The sequence below is a fragment of the Amblyomma americanum genome, chromosome 3 (genome assembly GCF_052857255.1).
Source record: "Amblyomma americanum isolate KBUSLIRL-KWMA chromosome 3, ASM5285725v1, whole genome shotgun sequence".
NCBI classification, from domain to species: Eukaryota; Metazoa; Arthropoda; class Arachnida; order Ixodida; family Ixodidae; genus Amblyomma; species Amblyomma americanum.
The window spans coordinates 187,098,767-187,126,506 of NC_135499.1; the positions used below are offsets into that span (position 1 = coordinate 187,098,767).

The 27,740-nt window shown below is 43.0% G+C and overlaps 2 protein-coding genes across 3 annotated transcripts in view; one reads left to right on the forward strand and one right to left on the reverse strand.

Annotated features, from left to right (window-relative positions):
• The first annotated feature begins 1,447 nt into the window (after positions 1–1,447).
• Positions 1,448–18,136, forward strand: LOC144125641 (uncharacterized). Of its 2 annotated transcripts, XM_077659214.1 has the most exons (6): positions 1,448–2,002; positions 3,503–3,557; positions 4,344–4,434; positions 5,509–5,623; positions 12,212–12,280; positions 14,932–18,136. In XM_077659214.1, exons 1-5 carry the CDS (start codon positions 1,616–1,618, stop codon positions 12,254–12,256), a joined length of 693 nt encoding a protein of 230 aa, XP_077515340.1. In that variant the 5' UTR covers positions 1,448–1,615; the 3' UTR covers positions 12,257–12,280; positions 14,932–18,136. The 2 variants fall into 2 exon arrangements, with proteins under 2 accessions (XP_077515340.1, XP_077515339.1); XM_077659213.1 differs by lacking the exons at positions 12,212–12,280; positions 14,932–18,136 and having other exon boundaries at positions 1,477–2,002; positions 5,509–5,747.
• Ptpmeg2 (Protein tyrosine phosphatase Meg2) overlaps positions 17,782–27,740 on the reverse strand; it is a 63,854-nt gene continuing 53,895 nt past the window's right edge. The window contains exon 14 of the mRNA XM_077659212.1: positions 17,782–27,521. Coding sequence (XP_077515338.1) covers positions 27,283–27,521 — 239 coding nt within the window. The 3' untranslated portion in view covers positions 17,782–27,282. The remainder of the gene's footprint in view (positions 27,522–27,740) is intronic.

Sequence of the window (27,740 nt, forward strand, 5' to 3'; positions counted from 1 at the left end):
GGATGAAGTACTACATAAGGGGTTAGAAATATTGGGTTACATCGTTATGATGGCACATATCTTTTTACACTTTCAATGAACTTCGATGAGCAGGTGATAACAATATCGCTTCAAAGGCCGTTCCAGTCTATTCACAGTAAACGGTATAAAAGCCACAAAATAAAGAAATGAAAAAGAAACAATGAGCTGCAACAATAACGATATCACATACACCAGATACATAATAAACCGATATAAATGATTTCGAGGAGGAAAGGAGGCAATGGCTAAAATTCCGCAACATCGCTCCTCAAAGTGATTAAAGAATTAAGTTGGGCTAGTTGGTGCTTTTGATCCACAGACTGCGACATATTACTAGCGTTAAAATACAAAGCGCAGAAACACACAGGACAGACGCTAGACTTAAAACTGGAGCAATACACGAACCAATGCATATACTTTGCTTCTGTACGTAGGAGTGAATTTTAAAATCGACAAGAGTAGAGGAAAGATAAAAACTCAGCAGTTCCAAGAAGTTGTCAACTGACAAACCAGAAGAATTCTGGAAGGTGACTGGACCATGGGACTTGATGCTCTCCCTAACAGCGATACAGAGCTCTGCCTGAGGTATGGAGTAGAACAGTTCCTCCACATCAATAGAAGGCCCGTAACGCATATCTGCACTGTCCTCGTGTGTTGAAAGAAAATCAATAACCTCATTCGAGTTCCTTGCAAGAAAAGATAATTCAATTGCAGCAGATTAAGGCTCTTTGCAGGAACTTCGAGAGTTCACCCTGCCAGCAGCCCTACTCAGTGACAATAGCTCTCAGAAGTATCCCTTCCTTATGGGCCTTGGCTGAGAAAAACAAGCTTAGCTTGTCCCTTTTCGTACCCATAATACTTCTGGCGAGGCTACCAAGGCTCATTTCATGGCACAGGGCCAAGGCTCTTCGCCTTTGCCGGGACACTCTTGGAGCGCATAAATTTTTTTTTCCACAGCTCTGCATGCCTTTTCACTGAACGTTGGTGTAGGCATAACAACAAATCCCCCTTCTTAATCAGAAACGAGCGTCTGTCTGTGTGTTTCTGCTCTTTGTCCTTTGTATTTTAACCCTAGTAATATGTCGCAGTCTGTGGATCCTCAAAGTGATTTTCATTATAGTGAAAGAGTACACTAATTGTAATCAGAGAATAAGAGTTGCCAATAAATTGTGCTCGAATGCCTGACGTTGTCTGCAGTTAAGTGCATTTCGCTGATATTACTCTACGGCTTGCAAGGCCAACGAAAAACTAAATCGAAAACCGCACATAAAACCTACATAAAACTTCACAGTCATTTCTCGATTATCTAGGCACCCAAACACGGCTGCTGTCTGAACCAAAGTTTACTTCGTACGAATCAAGGAGGTTATACAACGTGGCGCATGTCATAATTGGTCGAAGAGCAGCTACGATCCGGCAACCATGTGCTATTTACGTCCACATTTTCTTGCAGCTCCGCGTCTCCGACTCAAGGCGATCCGTCAGTCCGTGAGCCCGAGTCGTGACATGGTTGTTCCGTAATGGGTTTCATTTGTTAGGTTCTCCTGTGTTCCTTTGAGCCAGTACTCTCCGCACCACCGGGGCTGAAGAAGACATGAAGTCTAATGGGAGCAACCGCGGCGCACTGCGGCCTCACTACGGCGGTCGTGCACCGCCGTTCCTGCTTGCCGCACTCTTGATCGGTTTGGTTCTGATTGGCTTCTGCTACTACAATCTGTCTTCGCAGTACAGTGCCTTGGAGGTGCAATACCGGGACTTGCAAGAGCGGCTTCGAGCTGTGGCCGAAAAGCGCGAAGCGTTAGAGACGCGCTACGATGAGCTCAAGAAGACGCTCGAGGACAACTCCAAGTCGCTCGACGAGAAGGACAAACAGATATCGGCGAAAGAGCAGGACAGGGCGGCACTTGAAGCTGCGCTTCGCAAGAAAGAGGACGAGCTGATGACGAAATCCCGCGAAGCGGACACAGCCGCAAAAGCGCTGGTACGGAAGAGCATGGTTGCGGCATTGCGGTCGCTACCTGTGCTTCGCGCGTCCGTGTGCTCGCCCGCGTATTTCTGTCCATATCGCTGTACCTGACGGTTTCTAATGTACAGCACACGAGGTCGTGGCGGCAGTGTGAATTATGGCGAGGTGCGCGGCAATTTCTCGCTTCTCCCCTCTTTCGCCTGCCTGATCCGCGCAAATGTCGAGCGGCTGACGTGTTCAGCAGCTGTTGCTGCGCGCAATTACCCCGAACATTTTTTTTTTTGTTCTGTTTGTCCTCCATTGTATTTCACGCGAGTCGGACAGATCACTTGCTCCGGTTGGGGCACGACACTCGTGGGGAATGTGTCGGGCAGAACTGTATGATAACGCACCCGAACAACTGGAATCATTACTGAATTCAGAGAGCAAGTTCATTGCTAATGAAGCAGTCGAGGAAACTTGCCCGCGATTTCCTGTAGAATTTTAAATTGACGAAGATTAGGCTTGCTCATTTGTGAATGACACATAATGAAAAGCCTGCAAATCTCTGAAACTGATGTATCAGTTCTCCACATTCCTACTTCTGAATGCAGTTTATATAAAACGGTATCAAATGTAGGCTGCTCGGAACACTCATTGGCCAGTCGTGTTCAGTGGGAAGTTTTGATGGCACTGTGACTCAAGCCCATCTTAATGCTGCTCAGTCTACAACACAAACATACGTTGTCCCTAGAATGCCTGTAAGCTTGGTGTGTCAGTAATTTATTATTAGTGACTAAGCATTCATTGTGATATTTCTCTCTGTTATTTCTTTGGTCGCAGATTTCTGTATGCTTTTGATCATGGGTGCTAGGCGTTGGGGCTCCAAGTGCGGAGGTGACAGCCAACCCAGTCTTTCCTGTTCCGTCAGCTCAGCTGAAACTGCCATTGCATCAGTAGTTGTAGTGAAAAAGTGAAACTCGTGCTACAAATACTTCAGATTTATGTTGAAGCATTGGAAAGCAGAGATAGGTGCCTCTGTTCCATTTAAGGGCAACGGAAGATTCTGTGCAATTAACATGACCCAAGAATGCAGTGGCGGTATTTGCTGTATCCTTGAGTGTATGAACATGCCCAGTGCAAGCCACACCCAACCCCCATGCCCCTTTGGATCATGTTCACCTAGGCAACGTTTTGTTTATCCAGCAAGTGAATGTGGGTTTTTTCAGTGCTGACATAATACAGCACTGATGCTCATTATGTACCCGTGGTAAACAACTGTTGTCTAAGTGAGCTTGACCCGTAAGGGACATGTCATTGCTATCCCAACTACATTATCATGTGATTCATGTAGAGGGCTGGTAAGGCTGTTGCTGCAACTTGTTTACCCCAGTAGGGTGTGAAACGGCTGGGAGTTTCTTTAATGTAATCTTTTGGTCTATCTGGTCCTCAGTTGTTTGGCAATGTGAAATGTTGCTACGCTTACAGTACTGCCGTCATACTGTATGCATCTCTCTCATCCACTGCCTGTTTCAGACTGGATGCCTGCAGAGGTTGAACGAGACTTCCTCGAAGCTATCGGAGAAAGAAAGTAAGAAAGTGCTTGGCATTTGTTGTTTCTAAACTCACGTTTTGATGGATGTTGCACCAGATTCAGATTCATTGGTGAATTGTACTGACACTAAATGGCTCTGCCCGCCTCGGTGGCTGAGTGGCTATGGCACTCGGCTGCTGGCCCGAAAGACGCGGGTTCGATCCCGGCCGCAGCGGTTGAATTTCGATGGAGGCGAAATTCTAGAGGCCCGTGTGCTGTGCGATGTTAGTGCATTTTAAAGAACCCCAGGTGGTCGAAATTTCCGGAGCCCTTCACTACGGCGTCTCTCATAGCCTGAGTCGCTTTGGGACGTTAAACTCCCATAAACCAAACCAAACAAAATGGCTCTGTTATGGATAGGCAAATTTTGTGGGGATTTTAGATGGATTTGCCACCTGAGAGAGAAAGTTTACATAAAATCCAGATTGGTTCTTAGTTTGATTAACAAAGGAAGTTTAGAAACAGCGAGCGGAAGAAGGCAGGCAGTGAGGAAAAGTTCAAGAAAGGCTTGTTGCGGGCGGGGTTTTCTTCTGTTGACCTCAACCCGCAGTCAGGCTGTACAAATAGATGTGCCAAGAGCGATTCAGTGAGAGGTCAACGCCTTTTTCAATATGTTACTTTGTCTTGCTCCTGTAAGTGCAGGTGGGCATGCTGTTGATCCTCATTTATCTATTGCTTATTCAGTGTTTAATGTGTGTACGCAGCTAACAAGCTATCACATTTAAAAAACTTTTTTGGATGTCACTATCAAATGGTATATCATTGTTTAACCGTATTCAACAGCTTCACTTGCCAAACTGACCAGTGAAGTTGACGCTCTCAAGGCGGCAGTCAGGGATGCCGAGACAAAGGCAGCTGCTGGAGCTCATGTTCCGTAAGTTCTGTTGCTGCTTTTGTGATTTTGTGAAGCTTAGCTTAAGTTATGGGATAAAATTTGTACATTGTAACTTTTGTGTCTGTTGTTGTCTGTGGTGTTAGTGGTAGTGCATTCTCATGCTAGTGTGACTTTTGGATCTAAGGTTCAAACAGTGTATGCATTACTGTTCCTTGTTAGTGTGCGTGTTAATTGTTCATTGCATGGCATGTTCATTACTTCATTACATGTGCAGTATGTGGTACCTTAGAAGAAACAACTGAGCATATTTTGATAGAATGTGGCAATATTCATTCAGATGTCGATGCAGGCTCAGAGGTAACGAAAGTGATGTGAATTGCACCTGTGGTAGACGTTAGTAAGAAACTGTTGGAGGTTTGGTGCTTTGAAAGCAGAGCAGTGACTAAAAGATACAAGTTCACGATTCAGAGTGTTTGTATAGCATTGAAGTCAGTGGAATTTGTATTTGAAAAGGAGAACTTCACGATAATACATTTAGGCTTGACAAATTGGTTAGCGAAGAAAAAAATACCGAGCATATTGGCACCAGCCACTACCTCATTCCAAAGGGGGGATGCTCGTAACATCCATCCTCTTCGATGTGGCCACAGGAAATAGCTGGGTGTTGAACTGGAGTTTTGCAGCTGATACGATCTGAATGGCATAAGTCTGGCTGTCTTTATGGTTGCTAGGGCATGCATAGAAAAAGGCGATTTTGTTTATTGCTGTAGAATTGGGAGATTGGTGGCAGGTGTGATGGAGAGGCATAAATGTGTCTGTGCAGTGCCAGCCTTCCGGCTGACAACAGATTGTTTCAGTGGAAAGCAAGAAAAGAAAGCATCTGCGGGGGTGGCTGTCACTTGGAGGTGCTAAACTTGGGTAGTCATTTTTGAATCAAAGCCAAGAAAGGGTAATCATTTTGTTATCGTGACATCGAACCTTGGGCTGTCAGAGATCGGAGGTTTTTTCTTTGTTCCCAAGTGCACAATGTCTTCAGTGCAGTTGGACTTAATGATTTTAGCCATTGTTCCACGAAGGTGCATATTTCTTTCTTTTCTCTTGCATCTCACCCAGGGCAAAGCTGGCAGCTACTGAAACAGGCCAAAATGGGAACGTAAAAGATGCAGAGGACGCTGCCAAGAAGGAAGGTGGTGCAAAGGAAGTTGGAAGCGCACTACAAGATAGCATGGTGAGAGACCAGATACATGGGAGCAGTAATACTTCTGCTTACACAAAGATGGCAACTCACCCCTCAACACCGCTATCATCACCGCCACCAACACAATAAAGATGCACATGGCTTACATCCAAAACGACTGCCGTCACTGTCTATCAAGGTGCAATTAGTAGATCGCAGTAATATGAGGCACTTTTAATGGATGATGGGCCTTGCGGTGTGCTTGCCCTTAAGCCAGCCACTCAGTGTCTCCTGTCAGTGTATCGAGATCTAAATAAAACAAAAAAGTGGTTTTATGGAGGTCCTGATACAGGAAAAGTGGAGTACTACCTGACTCATCTATAGTAGACACCTCAACCATTTTATTGGGTAAGGGGAGAGAAAAAGAAGACTTTAGTGGCAATCAACTGGAGACCCCCCGAGATGGTCTTCCGCTATGCAGACTAAAGCCAGCTGTTCAGCACGAGCCTCTGAAGCCGCAGCACAGAAAAGAAGAAAGCCGCCCGGCCTAGCTTCTAATTTTTTTTGAAGTTATGGGAGGCAGGCTACTGCTACTGCTCACGTTTCAGCATAGCTTTACGTTATCCTTAAATATTGTGCGAATATAAATGAATCTGTTTACAGTTGTGTACTGGCTGTGGAGAACGTTGTTCGTGTCTCCAGTCATGTGATTGCTGCCTCAATTGTGCCGGACTGCACCAAAAGGCAGAGCCGGCTACATGCTGCTTCATTACGACCAATTACGAGTAATCTGCACCCAGCCTGCACCAAAACTCCTTATTTCCGTGCTCATGCGCCACGTGTTACCCATACCTCAGCGTTAGGCAGCACTAGCGGAAGACGCAATTTTTTCGAGGATCCTTCAATCAGTACTTAGTATATACCGGGTTTCCCAACTAACTTAAGCCAAGGGCTGGAAAATTAAATTTTAGAGGCAGGCGAGGGAAACCAGTTGCATAATGCTAGCAGCCACCTTGAGCACCACAGGCAATTTTTTGTTTTTGGTTAACTAGTTAAGATTATTTACCTAAATTACTGAGTATTGGCATTAGACAATAAATGAGGTTTGCAAAGTTGGAGAACAGCTGCAGAAACCCCCACTCTATTAATTGCAATAAGGAAAGCCTCACCTGTACCTTTTTCCCACCTCCAACGAAAGCCCGCAACATACAAAAAAGCCACATGACTAGCGCATTCGCGCATCACGATCGATCGTGCTACTCTCAACCATGGTTTGAGCAAACAAAATCAGCTGCGGCCGTGACTCGCCGGCCCCATTTCAGCGGTAGGCCGATATGTTGGCAATGGTTTCTTCACATGTGCCAGCCAGTGGGCGCGCGCCACGGTGCAACTTAAAGCCACAGTTGATGTTATGCGCTCAAACCATGGTTGAGAGCAGCACGATCGTGGTGCGTGAATGCGCTAGTCACGCATTTTTTTTTTTTTTTGGGCTTTTTTCGGAGCTGCAGCTACTCTAACTTTGTGAATCCTATTTATAGTCTAAAGCAAATAGTTAATAATTTACGTAAATAAACTTAACTAATCAGTTGCAAAACAAAAAAAAAATTACCTATGGTGTGCAAGGTAGCTGCCAGCAGTAAGCAACTGGTTTCCCTCGCCTGTCTCTAATATTTCATTTTTTAGCCCTTGGCTCAAGCTAGCTGGGACACCCCCGAAGTGGGGAAACTGCACGCTACCATGAAGTTATCAGTGGGCATTGATGTTAGGGTTTGCTTCATTGCCCTATAAAAAATAAGCGGATAGTCCCAGATAATTTTTTTCACTCACGTCGAACTGTCTCCCTGCTGCGGAGTTCATGTTCCCCAGCGCATAACCAAACGACAGGCAACTTCAGTTTTGCATCGTAGCTTGTTCGCCTCGCAGGCGGCATCTTGTTGAGTAAGGATGCACGACGTGCACAAAGCCATACGGATGTGATGCTGAAATTGAAACTTGTGAGAAAATCTTGTGTCGCCGTCGCATTCAGCCTGGTTGTTGCGAGATCATGGGATTATAGCCGTATGGTAACATTTTAAATATACAGTTTTAGCACAGCGCGATCCGCGTTCCACTACCATGAACCGCATCCGCGGTGAGCTGTCTGCGCATTGCGCAGATGGCCCTGAGGAGCGCACACCTGCAAGTGCGCAGGTGTAGTTGGGTCCCTGCGGAAACAGATCACGCGGTAGTGGACCGTGCTGTGCTAAGACTAATAACTCTATTCTTCTTTTTTTCTTTCAATCACCAATTTTCTTTTCAAACATGGTTACTAGGAACGGCAAAAGATAAAGCGTGGTGGCGTGTCATTTTTCGCAGTTACACCTATGAAAAATTAAAAAGAAACACAGCTTATACAATGGAAAATGTGGTATATATCTGCACCAAACGCTCGCTTTTCTGCGCCAAAAGCCACTTTTGGCTGTTCCAAGAGCTGCTCCAAAGTGACTTCAGCCAATCACATCACTGTGTCTCTTGATTTAGTTATCACCTGGAAAGTGCTTTGAGCTTTAGGATGTAGTCTTAATTCTGCATGGCACACATCTTAGAGGTTACTGGATTTTGCTTTCTTTTTGTAATAGTCAAGCTGGGTTTTTCTAGCTAACATTGAAAGAGGAGGTTCTACTGGGCTGTGCTCGGAAAGCCTGTTATGGAAAGCCATGTTTACTCTGGCGCTCATATTTCCACCTTTGACTCAAACTGATGTGTAGAAGGCAAAATGTGTGCAAATGATCATGTAACCTCACCGTAAGCTTGCTGTAGTGTCACAGTTGACTTTGTGGTTATTTCCTGCAGCTTGTTTGCGAAAAGTTTTTCACACATGAATGCGAGATCTGTGAAAGGGAGCACATGTCGCTCCATGCCTGGCTGTGTGCGGGGCATTAGTTAGCAAATTAGAAATTAGCAAAGGCTGTTTTGACTCTGGGACTTGTAAATCATACTTTATATTTGTTTTGTTTTATTGTGACAGTGTATTAAAACATTGCTCATAAAACTGACACGGCATTATCCGCTGCTGTGGCTCAGTGGTTAGGGCTCTCGGCTACTGAGCCGATGTTCATGGGTTCTAACCCAGCCGCGGCAGTCACACTTCGATGGCGGCAAAACGCAAAAGGCCCCCTTGTGCTGTACAGTGTCAGTGCACGTAAGATCCCCAGGTGGACGAAATTATTTTGGAGCCCTTTCTTCTGTTCTTCTCTTACTTGCTCCTTTATCCCTTGCCTTATGGTGTGGTTCAGGTGTCCACAGAGATGAAAGACTGATACTGTGCCATTTCCTTCCCTCAAAAACTAATTTGCATTTTTTCATGTCAAGCCAATTTACTGCTTGGAGGCACTGGTATGGGCATCGGGTGTGAGTGCAAATTCGACGCCAACTTCCGTAGGGTTTGAATCTTTCATCTTATATAGGCGAATTTTTCGACGAGCCTTGTGCTAGTGTTTTTTGTACTCTGTAAATATTTTATTGTTTCGGGCTTTCTTTTTTTTACCCACCTCTTGGCACAGAAGAAAAGAGACTGTTTAAGGGGGATACGGGCCTTTAAAAAAATTTTTATTTATGGTAGGATTGTTATTAAAATCACTCTAAGTGCATTTTTTTTATGTAGAGTCCAAATATGTAATTAGAGTTTGAATAGCACAATTAGAATCTTAGAAGTTTGGTGACTTTAATTGGGCTCTTTGTTACAGCCATTAGCCAAAAAATGCTAATAATTTACATGTAATATTTGAAGAACTGATCCACCTACAATACACTTTGTGTGGTGATGCTGTCTTTACACTTGCTTCAGTGAAAATACATCGGTTAACAGCATACAAAACAGTTGTCGGATAATCTAGGAAAGCAACTAATTAAATTGAATGCATCTTGTAAAAGCCAGTAAGAATTGCATCACTGCACAGCTCTACTCTTCCTGAAGAAATTGATACTGAGCTCATTTAAATTGTCCAAAGCAAACCTGAGAAAATGTCTGTAAGACAGATACTGTATTTGTAGAATCACGAACGGAAATAATGGAAAGTTGGGCTAGTTGGATTGAATTATACATCATAATGCTAAACAACGAAGATGACAGAGAAGAAGACGAGATGGCGCCATCTTTTAACTGAAGGTTTATTTACGTGAAAAATTACAGAAATAAAGAGGCGTGAAATCCGTGTGCTCTTGTTGAGTTGCAGGAAATGAGTTGCACGAAAACTCCTTTAACTTTCTGAGGACTACAGCGTAGTTGCAACATGGTATGATGAGCCAACAAGCCAGCCACTGCGTATTAAGCCTTTAATTTTGGCTGTGTTGATGTAATGCTATATTGAAATATGTCGAACGAAAGGGCATGAAATGAGCTTTCAAATGGTAGCAAAATGGTGGCGATCGGAAAGCGGTTTTGTAATTGCGATCACCTGAAGTGGAACGTCATTTCGAAGCTTGCCCTTCGTTTTTCAGTTGCACACCTCTCTAAGTATTAATTTTTCATACTTTGGGACCGTTTTGAGCGTGGATATTTTTCGGAGATATAGTTTGAAGTATATTTCAGGGTGGACGCGTGTTTCGGTAGTGAATTTTTTTATTTCTGTGTGTAGGGTCAAATTTAGCGTGCCTATTGGAAATTCCACTGCATGCTTAAATACAAAATTTCATTAAATATCTTAATAGCTTTTGGCATTATAAATTTTTGTGTGCTTCATTGCGATACCAAACCTGCAGAAAGCGTGACGTGACAACAAAAAAGGGTAGGAGTCAGCAGTTACTCTTAAATTCTACCCAAATGCATGGTGGATGCAGTGGTATTGTCCAAATATTTTTAGCGTGCTGATGTTTTCTATACAGCATGTTATATCCGCGCCTTCATAATGCACTGATCATCATCATGTCAAATTAATGACTGATATGAAAAATGAGAAAGTAATTTAGAAGATAGGAATTTCGCTGCATAAAGAATTTATAAAGGAACAGAATGCAACAAACCATGAAAATCCGTGGAGCCACTGTTGTGCTAAGCTTTCTGCAGGCAGAGCAGTCGGGTCAAAAAACACTTTTGAGAAAACTGGCACTGATGTTGTGCAAGCAGTTCATGTCCATCAAAATGCCCTAGAACTGTAATGTTCAATGTTTTTGGCTGCGGGGGCCTTGTAGACACATGATTCCGACAGGAGGAGAATTGCAGTGAAGCCGGCTTTCCAGTGACACCAATCTTGCCACGAGTGGCAGTCTAAAATCGGCCATTTTTCACTAAGATTTCAGCCTGTTTTTTTTCTACCTACAATCACAAAAATATTTTTCGAAGTCACTTATGGGCCATTTTCAGGGAAAATTTTTTGGAATGTGATTAAAAAGACTTTGTAGATACTAAATGCACAATGGCGGAACCAGCGAAACGGACGCAGGACAAGAGCAAGTAGGCACACACACAACACCTCGTCCTGCGTCCATTTCGCTGGTTCCACCATTGCGCATTATGAACCAACTAGCCCAGCAATTTACTCTATTGCAGATACCAAATTTGATGCTTTCTAAAATCACATTTTTTTAGGTTTTTGTGATTTGAAAGCTGCGTCCCCTTTGATTACGAAAAACCGTTCTTTCAAAACTCGACATTTTTGTTATTCTTTGCGATCATAAGACCTGTACCCCCCTTAAGGGGGATGATGGGATCGGAGAAAACTTTATTTTTGACTTAGAGTGATGAAATTTGGCAGACTGGCTTGAAATAGCCTCAAACGGACAGCTACAAAGATTCACAATGCTATCTTGAGTAGCTTTTATTTTATCATTGTTTATATGTTGTTCACATGTTGCTTGCTCATGGAAAGCCTAGCGTGACAGCAAAATGGGTTATGGGTTTGTAAATGTTTTTAATAGTTACTAAGAAGTGTGGTCTAAATCAAGATTCTCTTAATTTCTTTTTAAATTTCTCTGCTATTTTTCTAAACGACATAGTATGCATCTTCTCTTTATGTTTAGAACATATCGCGCTCCAATTATTGTGGCCGCAGCCGTGGCCTAGTTGGTTGGGCGCCCGCCTCGGCTGCGAGAGGTGGTTGGTTCGAAACCCACCGCCGGACACCCACCGGTAAAAATGGGTACAATGGGTTGGTGAGCCTAAACAGTAAACCTAAGACTATCGTGACGTAAGGCACATTTCAGCAATTACAACAAAACAAACGGGATTAAAATTCATGCTCCCATTGCCGTGCAGTGCTTTCCACGAGCAAGGTGATAAGCTCAAAACAAACATTCGATAAAACAAGCTTGAAAGTTCTAAACTAGCACACACTTTCTATGTGTAGATGCTTACAAATATATTTATTTGGACCACTTAGAGTTTATTTTTGGGTGAAATATTTCGGTACAACATAGAAAGAGTGTTATAGCTACCAAAAAGTGTACTTTTCAAAAATCTGCTTTTTTTATTTTTTTGAGATCATAAGACCTGCATCCCCCCTTAAGAAGCAGACAGCCTGAGATGGTGATTCAGGACACTATATGATGGCATATTTTGTGCTCCTTAGTGGTTCAGCAGAGTATAAGCTCGTGCACTTGGAGCCAATATCTCTTGTACTAATGGTGTAGAGTGGTGCTTGATGCTATGCTGTCTGTTTCTAGCCACAAGACCCTGATGTCAATCCACCTTTGGATGCTGGGCAGTAGCAAGTACATAAAGGAACACTACATGTGAGCATTACTTATCATTACGGCACGAAAGTCTTCAGGTGTTGCTTGTGTATGCTTAATTTTAATTTTGCACTAAAATTTTCCAGCCTGTCTTACTGCTGAGAGCATCTGCAGTGAAATCTTTTTAGTGCATTTTTTAAGAGTGACTGATGGCAGATGCTGTGAATTGGGGCCACAGAGAGGAGGTTTACGCTCATAGAAAGGCTTTGAGAAGTCAGCCTAAGCTGGTGCACTGAGGAGGAGAAGAAGAAAGGTTACGTTGGGTGGCGATGCAGACGGGATAGGCTCATCATCCTCATCATAATCAGCCTTACTGCGCCCACTTCAGGGCAAGGGCCTCTTCCATATCGCTGCAATTAACCCTGTCCTGTGCCAGCTGGGGCCACCCTATCTCTGCAAACTTCTTAATCTCATCCGCCCACCTAACGTTCTGCCGCACCTTGCTACGCATGCCTTCTCTTGGAATCTATTCCGCTACTCTAAAGGACCATAAGTTGTCTTTCATTCGCATTACATGCCCTCCCCATGCCCATTGACTAGGATGTCATTAACCTGCCTTTATTCCATAACCCACTCTGCCCTCTTTACGTTACACCTAGCATTTTTCTTTCCATAGCTCGCTGCGTTGTCCTCAATTTAAGTAGACCCATTTTCGTTACCCTCCACATTTCTGCCCCATAGGTCAGCACCAGTAAGATAAAGCTGTTGTATACTTTTCTCTTGTGGGGTATTGGTAAACTGCCATTCATGATCTGAGAGAACCTGCCAAATGCGCTCCAACCCTTTCTTATTGTTCTAGTTATTTCACTCTCGTGATTCGGATCTGTGGTCGCTTCCTTCCATAAATAGGCGTATTCCTTTACCACTTCCAGCACCTCGCTACCAATTGCAAACTGCTGTTCCCTTCCAAGACTGTTGAACATTACTTTGGTTTTCTGCATATTAATTTTTGGACCTATACCATTCTTCTCTGCCCGTCTAGCTCATTGATCATTCTTCGCAGTGCATCTCCTGAGTGACTTAGCAAGGCAGTGCCATCAGCAAACCGGAGATTACTAAGGTATTCTCCATTAACTCTTATCCCCAACTATGCCCAGTCCAGGAATCTGAATATGTCTCGTAAACAGGCAGTGAATAACATTGGCAAGATCGTGTCTGCCTGCCCGACGCCCTTTCTTATCGGAATTTTATTCCTGACTTTATGGAGGACTATGGTGGCTCTGCAGCCATTATAGATATCTTCCAGTATTTTTACATAAGGCTCTTCTACACCCTGATTCTGCAATGCCTGGATGACTGCTGAGGTTTCGACTGAGTCAAATGCTTTTGCATTATTTATCAAGGCTATATATAGGGATTGATTATATTCTGCACATTTCTCTATCACCTGATTGATAGTGTGAATATGGTCTATTGTCGAGTATCCTTTACAAAAGCCTGCCCGATTATTTGGTTGACTGAAGTCTAGGGTTGTCCTGACTACTAGCTTAGTAAATGCCTTATAGGAAATGGACAGTAAGCTGATCGACCTAATTTTTAAAGTCCTTGATGTCTCCTTTCTTTCCTTTCTTATGGATTAAGATGATGTTACCGCTCTTCCAAGCTTCTGGTACGCATTGCGTATACAGGGTAACTATTTTTCTGGCACAATCTCCCCTCCGTCCTTCCAACAGATGTGCTGTTACCTTATCCTCACCTGCTGCTTTCCCCCTTTGCATTGCTCCTAAGGCTTTTACTTTCTCTTTCGTTACTGGCTTGATGTCCCATTGCTGTGTGATACTGCCCATCTTATTTACGTCCCGATTACATTGTCTGCTGTATAGATTTATGTAGAACTCATTGGCTACTTATCTTAACTATATCTTATTCATTTTGCTAATGACATTGCTCTTTTTGTCTTTTAAGGCATGCATCTGATTTTTGCCTATGCCTAGTTTCCTCTTCACCGCTTTTAGGCTACCCCCCATTCTTTAGATTGCTTGATTCTATCTATATTAAACTTCCTTATGTCATATACCTTGCACTTATTGACTAGCTTTGACAGCACTGCCAGTTCTGTTCTGTCTGTGGGGTTTGATGCTTTCATGTTTTGGCGTTTCTGCAGACATCAAAGAGAAAGAATTATAATAAGACCACGTGTGCTCAGCATGCTCTTAAATTCATACTAAGAGCTTAGATGATCAGAGTGGACATTGGAATTCACACTTGTGTATCACCAGACCTTCTTGGCCGCCATGGCTTAGTGTCTGTGGCGTTCGGCTGCTCAGCCCAGGGATGCGGGATCGAATCCTGGCTGCAGTGGCCACATTTCAATCAAGGCAAGATGCAGAAATGCCCCTGTGCTGTATCTTGTAGCCTATTTTCAGCTTTGGGATGTTGAACACCACATACTATACCATACTGGCTTGCTTTCTTCTATCTTGACTGTTTGCGTAATTTTTTCTGAGGGCGATGCACTGATTGAGGAAGATATGATCATGTGCATTGGACAGGTGGCATTGGTTCTTTTTGTCTGCATACATATACATACAAGGCTTGTTCTAGTCTCCAAATTTTTTATCTCTGGGTAGCTACCAGCATGGCAGCTGCTGTAAGGGGAATCGAGAGACACTATTTTAGATTGTCATAATTGCGTGTTTTGTCTTGAACAGCAAATGTCCATTTAGCTGCCTACCGGGAGGAAGGCCTGAGGTGCCATTGTCTAAAGGTTCAGGGTGACGCACGCTTCACCGCCTCCCTGTCTGTCATTCATCTCAGCACGTTGGAATGCAGGGACTTCCCAGGTGATCTTCATTTTCTGGCTGGCTTCAACTTAGCACCGCCTTGTGTGGCATTTATTATATCCAATAGGCGTGCATTACAGCACGTCTACCTCTGTGTTCGAGATTACTCATGCTACCTCAAGGCTTAGGGTTAAGTTTGCCAGTCTTACTCCTTACATTGCACACGGCCGGAGGTAGGCACAGTGCTGAACTAGCAGCGGAAATGTTTAATGGTCTGATGAACCTCACTCAATATGTATTCATGATTTCTTGTATTGAATGCACGCATTTGAGTTCAGTGCTGTGTCCTGTTAGTGTGTGCTGTTCTTTATGATGAACCGTTACCAACTCTACCAGCTGGCTGTTGTTGTGCACTGCACATGGCTAGCAGTGCTTCCAATGTATAGTGTAATCGGAGATACAAATGCGGTGAATTCTTCGCCAGTGTAAAATAATGGGCTGTTTGAAGAAACATTCTTGAAAACTGTTTTATCTTTGTGTGCCTGTCAGAAGGGCACCTGGCAAATAATGTGGCCTGATTTGTTCTGCTTTTTTCATTATAGTGCTGTGTGTTCCTTTTTGTGTTAGCAGTGGTGCAACACTTCAAGTCTGTCACTTGCATACCTATTTGCACTCCATTTGAGGAACTGTTTTGTGCATTTGTATTTGTGTTGATTGTCATTTTCTTTGCATGTGTTGCAGTGCTCCTTTAGCAGCTGCAAGTCTTTAGTGGCACTTGGAAGTAATTAACCATGGCTTCTTTTTCTGATTACTGACATGCCACAGAGTTTTCAATGCAATATATTCCATTATATAAGTGCACATTCCTGGGCTCAGAGCAGTCATTTTCTTGCCAGTTTTTATACTTTTCTTTTACAAGGAGTTAGTATTGTTCTTGCTGTTAGGCACGATTTATCGAGCCATTTTCGTGTTTACGTGCGATTCTAGTGCATAGGACATGTTTGCTTATGGAATGAGTTCGCGAGTTTGTCGGATTAAGTTTACCTTTTTTTTTCTTTACGCTTCATACATTTGAAAACTGCCAATGCAATGTGCGCACAGCAGATGTGCTGCAGAATGCTACCACACAAATATATACTGTATTTATTCACATAATGAACGCACCACTTTTTACCAAATATTTTGCAAAAATATGGAGGGTGCATTTATTATGGCAAGCAACCTATTAGTAGAGATTTACATTTTGACAACCAAAATAGCGAATGCGTTCATTACATGAGTAAATATCGTATTCTTTTTTAAGGGGACCCGGACCACTCCCCAGCGGTGGTTAAATAAATGTGTCTAGCAGGCATTGTTCATTGCAGTGCGCCTTTTGGGTGCATTCTGCCGCCCTACATAGTGTACAGTGCTCTCGTATGAAATGCAGTCATGCCCTCCAGTCCTCATGGAAGTAGCCTTCCTTGCAGTTCTCCATTGGCAACAAGGTGTCGCCAGATCATCCCTGTGGGTGTGCCTTTATACTGCTGCCATTGATTGGTGGTCTGAATGTTTCTGGTGCAAAATCTGATGAACAGAGTGCAAAGGTTCACCCAAATGCATTTAAATGCACAGTAATTGTTATTATTAAAATCGAGAAGCAAAATATGTCGAAAAACAAAATTTCCTACTTCTTTTAGGACCATAGACACCAAATTTTTGTTTTGTTTTCATCTTTCAAATGATGCGTTAGGCATTGGTATACATGGTGCACCCCGTGGTATTTGTCTATGACCGCTAAATAATATAAAATTGAATTTCTTCTTGACACTGTTACGGTTTCATTAACCGAACGATGGCTGTGATGTGTAGTACGACTGTAGGTCACGCGAGGCACACAAAAACTGCAATATAACTGCTGATACGTTGTTTATTGCAATTCTAGCTCTTGAAACAGGCTGGTTTAAGTGGTGTAGTATGTATCAGCATTTATATTGGAGTTTTTCCATGCCGCCTGTGACCTAAAGTTCAAGTGCACGTCACGGCCATCGTTTGGTTGATGAAACCGAAACATTGAGAGAATTCAATTATAAATTATTTAGCTGTTGTAGGCGAATATCACGCAGTGATCCATGTATTCTGTCATTTTAAAAGCAACAATAAAATTAGGTGTCTGTAGTCCTTTAAAATGGTGCATTCTGGGTAGTTTCAGAAAGTGGTTTCGTCTACTCAAGCTTCGTAGCTTTTGCTTGTGGTTTTCCCTTATGGTGCTGCCAGCGGGCATCACTGCTGGAGGCAAGAGTAGCGGAAAGACAGTCAAGATGCTCGGAAAAACTGAGCAGGTAAAAGCGGGATACGATGACTTTTTCTTCTCTTGCTTGGAAATGGGGGAAAAACTGTTTTACTTCACGAGTAATTTGCCATGCCAATGGCAAGACATTCCTTACAGCTGAAAGAGAGGTGCATTGGTACCCCTTTAAAACGAGAAACAGATTTCAGGCTACTCTGTATTGCTATCTCTTGTCAATAGCTGCCAACTGTGTTCCAGTAGTAGCCAAGGATTGAATGCAGAGATGAAAATCCCTTAAAAAATAGGGTACAACTCTTTGAGTGTAAGGAGCAGGTTATTAGCAGTATTTTGCTTTATTATTGGCTGAAGTTAATTTTTGATTTCCCACTGATATGTTTTTCATGCACAGTAGGAAACAGTTTGATGGCTGTGAAGCTCCTGCACATGAGAATGGTGCAAAGTTAGTGAAAGAAAAAAATGCACAAGGAAGGGCTCACTGGGGAGCGCAGTTTAATTTTTGAGATGTTTTTATTTCCATGCTACATGTGATAAAAAGTGTGTTAATGTTTCGGGGCTTCTCAAGCGTCCCCAGGACTATGGAACAGTGATTGTGTGAGTTGTCTCGCCACAAAGCACAATGGATACGGCTGGCGTTTGGCGAAAGTTTCTTTGTTAAAACCAAAGCCAAAAAAAAAATTACAATAACGAAGGAAAGCTCCACTGTCGGAGAACAACCACGTGTGTAAATCTTTGGAAGAGTGAAAGAATTGTACCGGTGATGCAAGGTTGTATACAAGTTGAACGAGAAAAAAAATTGTAAACGGACAGTTGTAATAAAAGTGACGACTGTCGCATGGCATCACAGCTTTTCATTTTGGTTGTCAGTTTCTGTGGTGAACTGTCAAAAGAAGCAGGCTTGCCACCGTTCTCATGCATAACCTTATTCAATGCATCAATGCCATTCAGGCATCGTGCCTTTCAAAACAGTGTGAATGACCTGCACCAACTGTGAAATACTGCACAATGCAGGGAAGAAATTAAATGTTGCGCAGCAGGACAAACCGAAGCCTGCGAAGGCAATTCTGTGTACTAATCTGTTTTGTTTATGAATTCTTGCTTTCACTCTTGCTGCTTCTCAGGCTCAATCAACCAAACTTCCAAACTGGCAGTTTTGACAGAGGCTGTTCTACACATGGCTCACTCAGATGATCAAACAGCGATGACAAGTCATATTGCTGGCTGATGTGTGAAAAACTTGTCTACTGTTAATGTAGCTCCAGTGAGCATTTCGAAATATACACGTTTTGTTACAGAATTGTTAATAATGGTTAGCCTTCAATGAATTAATGTACCATGATACTCTACGCAAAAGCAGAAACATTTTTTTTTTTTGCACAAGTCTTAGTTTTCATTGTTTCTGGCGCTGAGAAATGGCTTTCTCCCTTGCTATAAAAAGCACTCAGCTCAGTGCACACTTGAAGTATAATACATACCACTTAACACAAACACCATCTAAAAAATTGCCCTCTCCACACCAGTACAAGCCTTTGTACTTTTTAATTTGGTGGGGGATGAGCTTCAAAACAATAAAATTGTGTGCTTCTTTTGAAATCAGACTAACCTCTAGTAGTTTACGAGCTGGATAAGACTTACTGGTCCAAAGTTTAAAAAATGCGGGCACCGAGGACACATTTCAGTGTGTGGGACAGTAACCTTTTTTTCATTTATGCATTGTCAAGAAAGGTATTACACTGGTACTGGTGTTTTCCTAAAGAATTTGATAAAGAATGATTGCTTTCCTTTATTCACCGACAAGCAAGCGAGAACTCTTCCTGCTTATATAAGCCCTGCTTGCAATTCAACTTGAACAATTTTGAGAATGGAGAAATAAAAAAAGGGATGGTCTTGTCTTCTTTTTACGAACGGCTTCAAGAAGCTAATAAGGAAAAAAACTCAAAATAAATAGCAACTGTTAGGCAAGTGGTCTTGGACAAATAGTATCCAAGGGAAATTAGCACAAATAAAATGAAACCATTTTCCACGAAAAAATGAAAACATCAATCATCATCAGGAGCAACCAACAATCTTACATACACTCACAAAAAAAAAACACGAATATATATGGTATCTTAGTTTGGCAAAGGAGGCCCTGTCATTCACAATGGCAATAGCGTTGTTATAAATAGCAGAAGAATAATGTCAACAACATGGGGAAAGAAAGTCCCTTTTCTCCGGCGCTGCATACCCAAGGGCCAGTGGCAGCAAACCGACGCTAAAGTGATGAGAAACGATTTGCGTTTAAATGCACACAATTCACGCACCTAAAACGTGACTAGGATAATACACGGGGAAGGAATCCACCACACACATGCACACACAATCACGACACGGCGGTTTCCCCGGCAGACTTTTAAAAGTAAGTCACTGGTAGCTGTAATCATAACTGTAATCGTGACTGGTGACAGTGCAACACATGCAGTGTTTTATGAGGCTTCCAGACCACTTTGCTGGGGGCCATACATTCACTGAATTGGGCAGTGGGCCCACGGCGTTACTGAAGCTTTGGAAAACTGCAACAGGCTGTTCTTTCCCCTGCCCAAACAGTTCACACCTGTTACGGTTGCAAGACATGTAGCACGAGAATCCTTGGAAAGTACTGCACATTTTTGCATGCGAATACCACATAATTTGCCATATCATCTAGAAGTTCGGTCCCACCAAACTACCATGTCAGCTGTTTGCTCCTGCATTTTTTTTTCTCTTGGTTATGCATCAGTGAATATGACAGCTCTCACACTGTTCAGGCTGGGAATATTACGGACAAGTTACAGCATTTCAATGACAGTTTTCTTGGGAGTTAAGTAGGCAAAAATAGACGTCCTGCGTTTACAAAACAAAAAATAAAACACTATACATAGTTCTTGGAAAGCTACAAAATGTAACACTCCTTTACAGAGAGAAGAATTGACGGCAAGGCTGGATGTTTGCACATGCACGCATACAGACATCGTGAGAACAACAGCCCGCTTCCCGTTCATGCACTCAAAAAAAAATGCTACAATATTTACAAAGTTTTTCGTACTTTAAAACAAATCATTTTTATAAGAGATCCTGAGGCAAAAAATGCCAGTGCTCAGGAAAACAAAGCCACCACCCAGGGAATGCAATGCAATACTTACTGTTGCTGCCTCCAGTGCACACAAAGTCAGAGGCATCTACATGCAAGTTAAGCAGCCTAAGCTGCAATAATCACTCACAAACAGGAACACGACATGTCACCTATCCTATCCGCTACAAATAAAACATGAACACTCCTGCTTTCTCTTCTAATCACAAGATATTTCAACCCATACTTTGCATCAGCAAGTGAGTGACTTCATCACACTTAACACAAACCTGCTTCTGTTGTCTTTTCTCCCTCTGATCTCCAGTGGCAGTGCAGCAACACTACTTTTTCACAATATCCGTTTCCTGGGCAATGACACTTAAAAGAAGCACTAGTATGTCATGCGCATTTCGGTTACGTGTGATGAAGTCTGCAATGTAAAATTCTAGAAGCCAAGAACATTTGCAGGCAAGAGGCCACAGTGAAGAGAAGAACGTGGTAGTAGCAACTGATGTTCCAAAGCCTTACAAATCGTCACGTCAGTGATTCAATGGGCAGGCTCACGCAAACAACGTTTGAGCCACCAGTGACAACTGGCAAAACCTGATGGAACTAGCTTTTGCAAGTTCACAGCACAAGATGCTCAATGCATGCAAACTTGTTGGCAGAATTAACTTAACCATGTAACTAAACACAGCACTGTGATGGCATCATTTGAAACGACAAGAAATGAGGTAATTTGATTTGGCTTTTAAAATCAATTGCCACTTCACTAACTTGCTGCTTCACATAACCTGCATTTTATTTTTTTGGAAAGCATCTAAGTTTCTTTGTACGCAGGACACTTATCAAATGCCAACTTACTTCCACATGCCAGCTCGGGTTCTTCATTGCACCTTGCTGGAAAGACGTTAGCACTGGATTCAACTGCGCTACTGTGCTTACACTCAAGCATAAAAGCCAATGACAAACAGTGAGAGTACAACACCTTTAACCAAGAAACACTTTGCCAAGGTGTCTAGCTTGCCAAATATACACGATGGTGACGACTTGCCTTCCAGTCTGCTATACCAAAGTGCATACCACAGACCGTATCATGCACTCGTCCATGGCATGCCTTTATAAGACATTCCCCTAACATGTGTGTCATGCATCAGTGTTATTGCCAGGCTCGGCACTTTCCATTGCTGCTTTATGGACCATCAGACACAAGAGTGCAACCAGCCAGCAATGCTGTGGCACTACAACCAGAGAGGTCAGAGTGGCAATTCCTTACAGTACCCAGCAGAGTACAGTCTGGTTTTTCACACAGCACATTGCCGAACAGTCAGCATCACCTTGACAGTGACAAGAGCACAAGCTACACCACAACATTGCATGAGAAGACTAAACGAAGACAAAAATAATTACAACAACAAACTGGAGCAATCACACCGTGAAGCTTATTTATACATTCAGCGGAGAAGGTACAAAGAAGCACCATTTTCCACAACGCTACAAGTGAAAGGAGGTCAAAGCTGTCTGAAAATACTAAAATGTTATTCTGCAAGAATTTTTAAAACCAAGATGCTGTTGTATTCCAGCAGTGTAACAAAGCACTTGCATGGTTACACCACATTTCTGCATGAATTCCTCTGGCATATACTCAAGAAAAAAAAAAGTGAATGGTGACTGGCAGGTTGTATCCACTGCACTACACTGAGATGAAAGTGGCTTAGATGGAAAACTTTGGCAGTACGAGAAAGGAAAAAAAAACACAAAGCAAGCCCATGACATCATAGCACTAGCTAACAGAGGCACAACTAGCAACTCGCACTCGCTGAGGTCACTTGTGCATAACACAAGCTGAACGAAAATTTCGCCAAATATTTTCACAAGTGCAGTAAAACAAGCTATAATAAGTGATCTTTGTGTGCACCACTGCAAAGCAAGGAATGCATTAGTCCACAGCTATAACGCTGTTTAATAACATGCGAATACAAGTTGCTGTTTGTAGCAGTATTTCATTAGTGCCACGAAGTGCCTTCCTGAAGCTTAACTGGGCTCTGCAACAACAAAAGCTGCTTCCTAAACTTAGGTCTATATGCACTAAGACACTAAGAAAAAGCACACAATCTCGCTATTTGCAGCAACTAAAAATTATACAGGTGTTTCAGGGAAGCCTGCCATTTCTGAAGTAGAGAATTTTTTGTGGCATAGTAATACCAGTGTTGACGGACGTCAAAAAATCAGGCGAATCACGTTAACTAGTAGAGTGATCAACTAAATTCCAATAGTCAATTTTCCAACTATCTCAGATAGATGCCCGATTGCAATTAGATTTGTAGCCGGTCATTAGTAATACCCATACCAGCTGTTAGCATTTTAAAAGTGCGGTTACCCTCCCTGCTGTGGCTCAACTAATTTGGGCCATTTCTGACACTTTGAAAACCGCGCGCCTGCAGGGAGCGTAAAGCGACATCAATCAAATCGTGTCACTTCGTGATGACCAAACCACACGAAAATCTCTGCCCTGCTTGTGCTGTGGCGCCCCCCGCTCCTCGCCACTTCGCTGCTCCAGCTCAGGTGGGGCAGAGATTGTTGTGTGATATGTGGTATCAACGCTGGTATTACAATGCCACCAGAAGATTCTGTTTACCTCAAAAACACTGTTTTTAATAATTAGTGGCAGGCTTCCCTGAAATATCTGGTATATTTATATATGGGTAAGGGTTAGACTTTCCGGTTTATATTTTTTGAGAATTTGGTGGCCATTTTGCAATGTTTATTTCAATATGCAAGGTTTTTTTGTTGTTTTTTTCAGCGAATACTATTTTCGACGAATGAATTACAGTAGGCTACCTTAAAGATGAACTTGAAGGGACCGGAAAATTTGTTCGTTTTATCAGAAGTTCATCTTAACAGAAGTACCTCCAAAAAGATACGTGAGCATGCTATGCGTGTACAAATATGTGTTACATGAAAACAATGAATAATATGACCTTGCAGTGAGAGGATAGTTGCAAATGGAACATACATGGCGTTATTCATGAAGTGAGCTGAGGGCATGAAGCAAAGTCATGTTACCATGCTTGAAAATAGCACTGGTCTGGTTTTCTTCTTTTCACCATCTCTTTTTTGCTCACTCCCTTCTGCAGGGACTGCTGCCTTTCAGTCTGCCACAGGCAGCGCCCATGCAGCGCTGATATCCAGCCATCTCTACGCTGCGATAACACGTATTGCGTTGCCATATCAGTTAAAAATTCAGCTCCCAACTGTTTAAGCTCTATGTCAGTCAGCGGATGCACACTGCGCCTACTCGCCTTTTAGTCCGCCAGTGGCAACGTGTGGCATGTGACAAACACACGATGCTGAGATCCAACATCTCTGCTCCACACATAGCAGGAGTGAAGAGGCCCTGCCTTTTCCGCATTAGCAAGAAAGCTTCCCCACAAGGAAGCATGCCCGGCATGACAGCTCCTCTGCACAACGACGCTAAGTTGCACTGAAGCTATCTTATCGGGGCACGCTTTCTTGCGTGGAAGTGTTTTATACATTTTTCCTTTGCTCCACAAAGCCACGCGGGGTCATCGTGGTTCGTAGCTGCTGTGAAAGTTCACCTTAACCAAATCACGTGTGAAACAGTTCGTCTTAAGTGGATTTTTTTTACACTGAGTCCTGTGGGAAACAAAGCAAAGGCCTCACATTGTTCATCTTATCCAAGTTCATCCTAACGGGAGTCTACTGTACAGACTATTTTTCAGTGATTTGATGTGGCAATCCTATGTGTTCAAAAGTCACTTAGAGTCTATTTCAGTTTTTGTCAGCATGAACAGTTTATTTACTATTAATTTACATGCAAATGGTAGTACTAGTAGCTGTACTTGTAGAAGGAATTGCTATCACCATTAAAAAGTAACGCAAGTTAACTGAGATAGCCGGCAGACAAAAATGTAAGTGGAAATTTATTTCTAGGAACTAGGTCGACATGTCATCGATGGGTTGTCACACTGGGTTGAGCGAGAGGGCGTGGCATCACATTGTCTGCAAGCTGATGCCAATGAGCGATTTTGCGTCTGCATGCTACGTGCATTTGATAAGCCGCCATAACTGACTAGCTGCTATAAGCGGGTGATGGTAGTGAATAAACAGCGCTCAGCGTAGGCATGTGCAGTGGGGGGGCAAGGGGGGGCAGTTGCCCCCCCCCTAGCAGACATGGGGAAGGGGGTGTAAATTTTGTACCACATTGTTGCCTGCTACTCAGAACACATGAAAGGGCACTGCCATGAGCTTAAACTTCCCTTATGGAGAAACCTGTGCATGCCTATGGTGCTTAGCTAGCAGGCTGCAAACAGGCGATGCTTCCTGGGCTGCAGAGTCGGGGAATTGAACAACTACGCTGCTAATCCAACAATACTACTGTCTCATCCCGCCCCTGGCTTCCCTACCTAGTTAATTTCCAACTTTGAACTCTCACTCAACAGCCAGCTATTCATTCCTCGCATGCAGAGAATACCGACCTTTTTCTGTGTAAGCTGAATTTCAAAAAGAAATTCGGCGTACTTTTATATATATTTTTTTTTCAGTTTAAACCGATAAGTTAAATCCTGTATATGGGACAGCCTGTGCAGCTTTACACAGCCATGTGATGGACCACTGATATGCTCTGTATGGGCAAACTAAACCACACGCACTTTGCTGAATCGCACAAATACCATACTGATATGTCCACAATGGCTGTGCTATGCAAGACCAGCACAGTTTAGTTGCTCCAGAAACAAAAAAAGAACAGGTAAAAAAAACAAGCTGGCTACCACACAGTGCAAACACAAAAATAGTGAGGATATGGCACCCTGATACATATGAGTATAATCTGCTAGTTTTCACCTTTCTCCATTCACATTGTTCCATGTTTCTCTGATAAAGTTTGATAGCAAAATGAACTGAAATGCACAAAAGTAGCAAAGTTGAAGAACTTAGAAGGATGCCCAAAAGCTTTTAGAAGCAAATACACTCGAGCCCACCTGTAACAACCGCACATATGACCAACGCTCTATTATTGTAAAATGATGGTGGCACTAGTGACAAAATATGTATTAGTGCAATGGCAATGCAACTCAGATACAACGAACAATGCTGGCAGCAGCACTCAGTTATAACAAACGAGAAAGTGGCGGGAACTTTCCCCGAAAGTAAAAAAACTCACGCTTCCAGCATGCACCGAGACCAAATAGTGTATCTCAGCCCTCGTGACACCATATCGGAAAGAAGATGGCGAACAAAACAGAAATGAAAAGGGCGGCATTGAAACCGCAGGTAACTGTTGGCCAAGCCCACGGCGATCGCCTACATGGTCGTGCATTCCGTGCATGTGTGTTGACTGGGCAAAGCATCAGCAAAGGGATGATAAAAGGCAGCTTCGAAAGCGAAGGTACTGCGCATGGTCGGGGGTCAACCAACGGGAGTGACTTGAGAATTTGAATGCCTGACTGATCCCGCTGGTCAAGAGGTATACGTTGCCTGTCTAGTCAGCTCTCCACAGTTTGAGCTGCTACCACATGCAGATAACACGCAGACCGTAGACAGTGCAGCCGACAGATTCTGTACACACATGCGCTGGGCTACCTTCATCGCTGCATGGGCCCACGAACGACAGATGATGCTGTTGAGAACACATGTGATCAGATGTATATGGATCTGCGGCAACGCATTATTGATGCACAGATGGTTGGGTATCTCCTGGGATGACTTCATTGGTACGGACGTTGACATCGCAGATGTGCTCCAACAAAGCCAGCGTACGCGCAGTACAAGCACTCCTCGACTGATAGGAGTCTGATTAAGAAGGCCGACTTGCCATCAGCTGCTGTTAACGCTGGAACTGTGATTAGTTATAGAGCGTCCCTAGAGCAGATTGTTGGCCACAAAGGTCTCGGCACAAGATCATGATCGCGCCCGTGATCACTGCCCCGATTTAAGTTTGCTTTGAAGAAATAGACGCACATATCTTTATATAAATAAACACCATTTTTGTTGGACTTAGCATTTTTTGCAGTAATATAGGAAGTCCATTTGCAACAAAATTCGGATACAATGAACGCCATTTGCGTGACCGTCACGTTCGTTTTACGTGAGGTCGACTGTAATTCACGTTACGAAGAGAATGGCACAGCATAAAAACTGTTCATGTTCCAAGCATCCACCATCATGTATTGTACAGTTTAGGCACAACACTAACTGGAAAGATATATAGAACTGCTCAACATTTTTAAATCCGTTGCCTACTCAAAAAAAAAAAAAAAAAAAAGTGGCGCCTGTTACACTGGCTGCAATTCTCAGCCATGGCCTACTTTGGTTAATCCAAGCAATGAACAGCTTTTTTCAACATTCAGGTAGTTCAACAAAGTATAAGAACAGCATAGCAGGGTAGTAGGGAAACTAAAAAAACTGGCCCCAGCCATACATGCAGCACAGAATAAAACAATGCTCGGCATGAGCCTATCACTCACAAATTGAGGGCTTCACTTTGTCCTCTTTCTGCTTTTCACAATACGCAGTTACATATGAGAAGAAAAAAAAATCTTTCGCTAGAGTATTGTAAAGGCAAACCTATAAATCTCTCAAGATAGGTGGTCTGCAGGTGACTAAATAAAGCCTACACTACATTTTCGGTTGTCACAGGCTAGTGTTTACAAAGCCTTATCTCATTATGTCACCAAATAGCATGAGTGCTCATTCAATCAGGTTTCGCATGCTTTGGACACTTGCACCTCACCCTACATAACCCAACCAACTTGCGACAGTGAAAGGAAATCAGAGCATTGCAAGCACTGATGCCACACTCCTAACCAATTGACCCGAGGGTCCATATGGCAAAAGAAAAACAAAGGTGATCTCCTAGCTTCACAGAAAAAAAAAAAAAAAATCACTCGGAGTCAGAGCCATCGCGGTCGTCATCGTCATCAAACCCATCCAAAGCAACGTCCTGGAGCAGCCCACGGAGCAGGGCAAATTCCAACAGAGCGAGGTGGCAGAAAACGTACTGGTCAGGCATCTGGATGCTAAACGCTCGCTGGGCACGAATTCGTTCCACAGTGGAACGTACATCCACCCGGCCTTCCTCCTCCAGCTGCTTGATGCATATGTCCAGGGTAATGAATGTCCCTGCACGAAAAGAATGCAAAGCAGCATGACTGTTGTCATTCCAGCCTTTGCCATTAATAAGAAACAATGGACAACAATCGGACAGCCAAATAACAATGTCATCATTCCAGTCTTTGAAGGTATGCATGCCATTTCACTGCCAGGCACAGCTCTTGCCGATAGTATCCGTTTACATCTTGATTAAAACTCTTAGTGAACAGTGAGCTAAGGAATGTGTGA

What these genes read in the sequence shown, in the direction of transcription:
- LOC144125641 (XM_077659213.1), top strand. Translation starts at nt 1,616, where the DNA reads ATGAAGTCTAATGGGAGCAACCGCGGCGCACTGCGGCCTCACTACGGC. An exon ending in GAAGCTATCGGAGAAAGAAA is followed by an intron (nt 3,558 to 4,343) that starts GTAAGAAAGTGC and finishes CGTATTCAACAG; the next exon opens with CTTCACTTGCCAAACTGACC. An exon ending in GCTGCTGGAGCTCATGTTCC is followed by an intron (nt 4,435 to 5,508) that starts GTAAGTTCTGTT and finishes CATCTCACCCAG; the next exon opens with GGCAAAGCTGGCAGCTACTG.